General features: G+C 35.1%; 1 protein-coding gene across 1 annotated transcript in view; it reads left to right on the forward strand.

The window, feature by feature from the left end:
* The first annotated feature begins 1211 nt into the window (after positions 1-1211).
* Positions 1212-2208, forward strand: part of slc50a1 (solute carrier family 50 (sugar efflux transporter), member 1) — a 7726-nt gene continuing 6729 nt past the window's right edge. Inside the window, exons 1-3 of the mRNA XM_015380538.1 lie at positions 1212-1419; positions 1591-1668; positions 1754-1877. Of these exons, the coding sequence (XP_015236024.1) occupies positions 1352-1419; positions 1591-1668; positions 1754-1877 (270 nt within the window). The 5' untranslated portion in view covers positions 1212-1351. The remainder of the gene's footprint in view (positions 1420-1590; positions 1669-1753; positions 1878-2208) is intronic.

A 2208-nucleotide genomic window follows, 5' to 3' on the forward strand; every position in this document is an offset into this window, starting at 1 on the left:
GATACACAATTTTAAGTATTTGTCAAACTTTAAATTTTTTTGCTTAATACTTTCAGTTGAATGGAAACACTGCCAGTGGCATGTAGCCAAAACATGTTATGTTTGTTCTCCCATATTAGATAAACAAATTTTCTTATACCCTATATTTACTACAAAGTTCTCATTTTTTTGTTATTTAATTCTGTTTCTTTTGAAGCATGCAGCCATTTACATAGGAGTTGTGTGCACTGGATTTCTTTAGTTTATCATCTTTTGATGAACAGGGATGTCGTGGGTCTATAAGGTTATCTCTCCAATACTGGACCCTGTACAGCACAGAGAGCCAAAAGCAATGCGATCTAGGGAGACTAGTCATAAGGCCAGTCATCAATATAGGCCAGGAAACCTCTGTGATGCCTCAGAGTGTGTCCCCTCCTAATTCTCCCCATCAGTGACAATGCATCTATGGTGCAAAAATGTCATAACAATATTTAAATGTTTACAGAAGTCAGTGCTACTGTTACACACCTTAATTACAATTTATGGATTAATCTGTGATACCCATAACTATTTTATTCATAGGGGAGAGGTATGTGATGGTAAGAAAATGCTTAGAGATTGTGCAGACTTTGATTTAGAATGGCTTAAGAACACCTATTATTTATTTGGCTGGTTATGATGTTTAGCTATGACTCAGTTTTGGATTTCATAAAGTCAATCTATGATTATGGTTTCATATGTCATGAAACAGAAAAGTCTAAAAAGACTTATGATGCAATCTGGCATTAATTCCTAACCTCACCATCTGTGTCACTAATTTGCTCTTCCTCCAGAATATGTGTACCCCATCTGGATGGGTCAGAGTTTGTTTTTTGTTATTTAATTTTACTTTATTTTATTTTTTTTGTGTGTGCATATGCAAGCTTTATAAATGAGACCCCAGGCCAATAGTAAACATGGTATTTAGGATAGATCAGTGCTTTCTTTCTAAGTGAAATAATTATTGTTTAATATTCGTTATTTAGATTTAATGCTTTTTTTCTTTTTTCTTTTTTTCTTTCTTACAGTTATTTGTAGTATTTGACATCATTTCACGGTCATCTTCTGCTGTCGAAAGACAGTTTTAAAGCTGCGTGACGTATCGAATCGTTTCAAGACCTCATTGGTCAGCTCCGGTTCTCCCCTCTGGTGGCACAGCCAATCAGATGGTAGTAATGCCAAGCATAGTGATTACAAATACGGAAATACAGTTCAGCATCCTGGTAGTTGTCTGCAGACGTTTCTTCTTCTTTTTTTGTCCTGTATTTTGATATTTTTTGTTGATCATATTAAAACAGCGTGACAGGTGCTGTAGATATTTGCTTTCCGCTTTATGGATTTGACTCAGCTTCTGTCATGGGCCTGCATCGTGTTCACAGTCGGGATGTTCTCCACAGGACTGTAAGTTTGCTTCAGCAATGTCTCCCATATTATTGATTTTGTGATGGACGTTGCCAACTTTTTTGCTTGTTTTCCCTTTTTTTAAGGGAACCACATTAGTTTGATTATTTCTTGTAACACCTGCTGTTCTGATTTAAACTATTGCATTCAAGTGTTTGTTTCTGCTTCTAGGACCGACCTGAAGAAGATGCGAGAATCCAAAAGTGCAGACAACATCCAGTTTTTGCCCTTCCTTACCACTTGTCTAAAGTAAATTTGTTTTTCTTTTCTTTTTTCCATCTTCTGCACTAATCAGCTTAGTTCATCAAGTCTAACCCTGCTCCTGTTTCCACAGTAACCTGGGCTGGCTGTTTTATGGTACCCTGAAGAGGGATCACACCATTGTCGTAGTGAACATCATTGGAGCACTTCTCCAAATCCTCTATATTGTAATGTACTTCATCTACACTAAACACAAGGTAAAACACAAAATGCTGAGAAATGAAACTATAAAGGAAATGTTCTACAGATGCTTGTATAAGCAGACCAGAGATCAAAATAGACTTTTTTTTTTATTATTATTTATTTAATTGCCCAGTGAAATACTGAGAAATGTAACAGTGGTCCCCTTCTTCTTAAAAAGATGCCAGAAGAAAATAAACTTCCACAGTATTTAGTCTATAAACAAATCACCAAACTGGATCTACTTTGAAAAACTTAAAGTTGACTATAAATTAGATACAGGTGCTTCCAAATAAGGTAAGATTTAATTAAAAGGTTAATTTATTTAAATAAATAATAACTATAAGA

Source organism: Cyprinodon variegatus, unplaced genomic scaffold, assembly GCF_000732505.1.
Source record: "Cyprinodon variegatus isolate N-32 unplaced genomic scaffold, C_variegatus-1.0 Scaffold217, whole genome shotgun sequence".
NCBI lineage: Eukaryota > Metazoa > Chordata > Actinopteri > Cyprinodontiformes > Cyprinodontidae > Cyprinodon > Cyprinodon variegatus.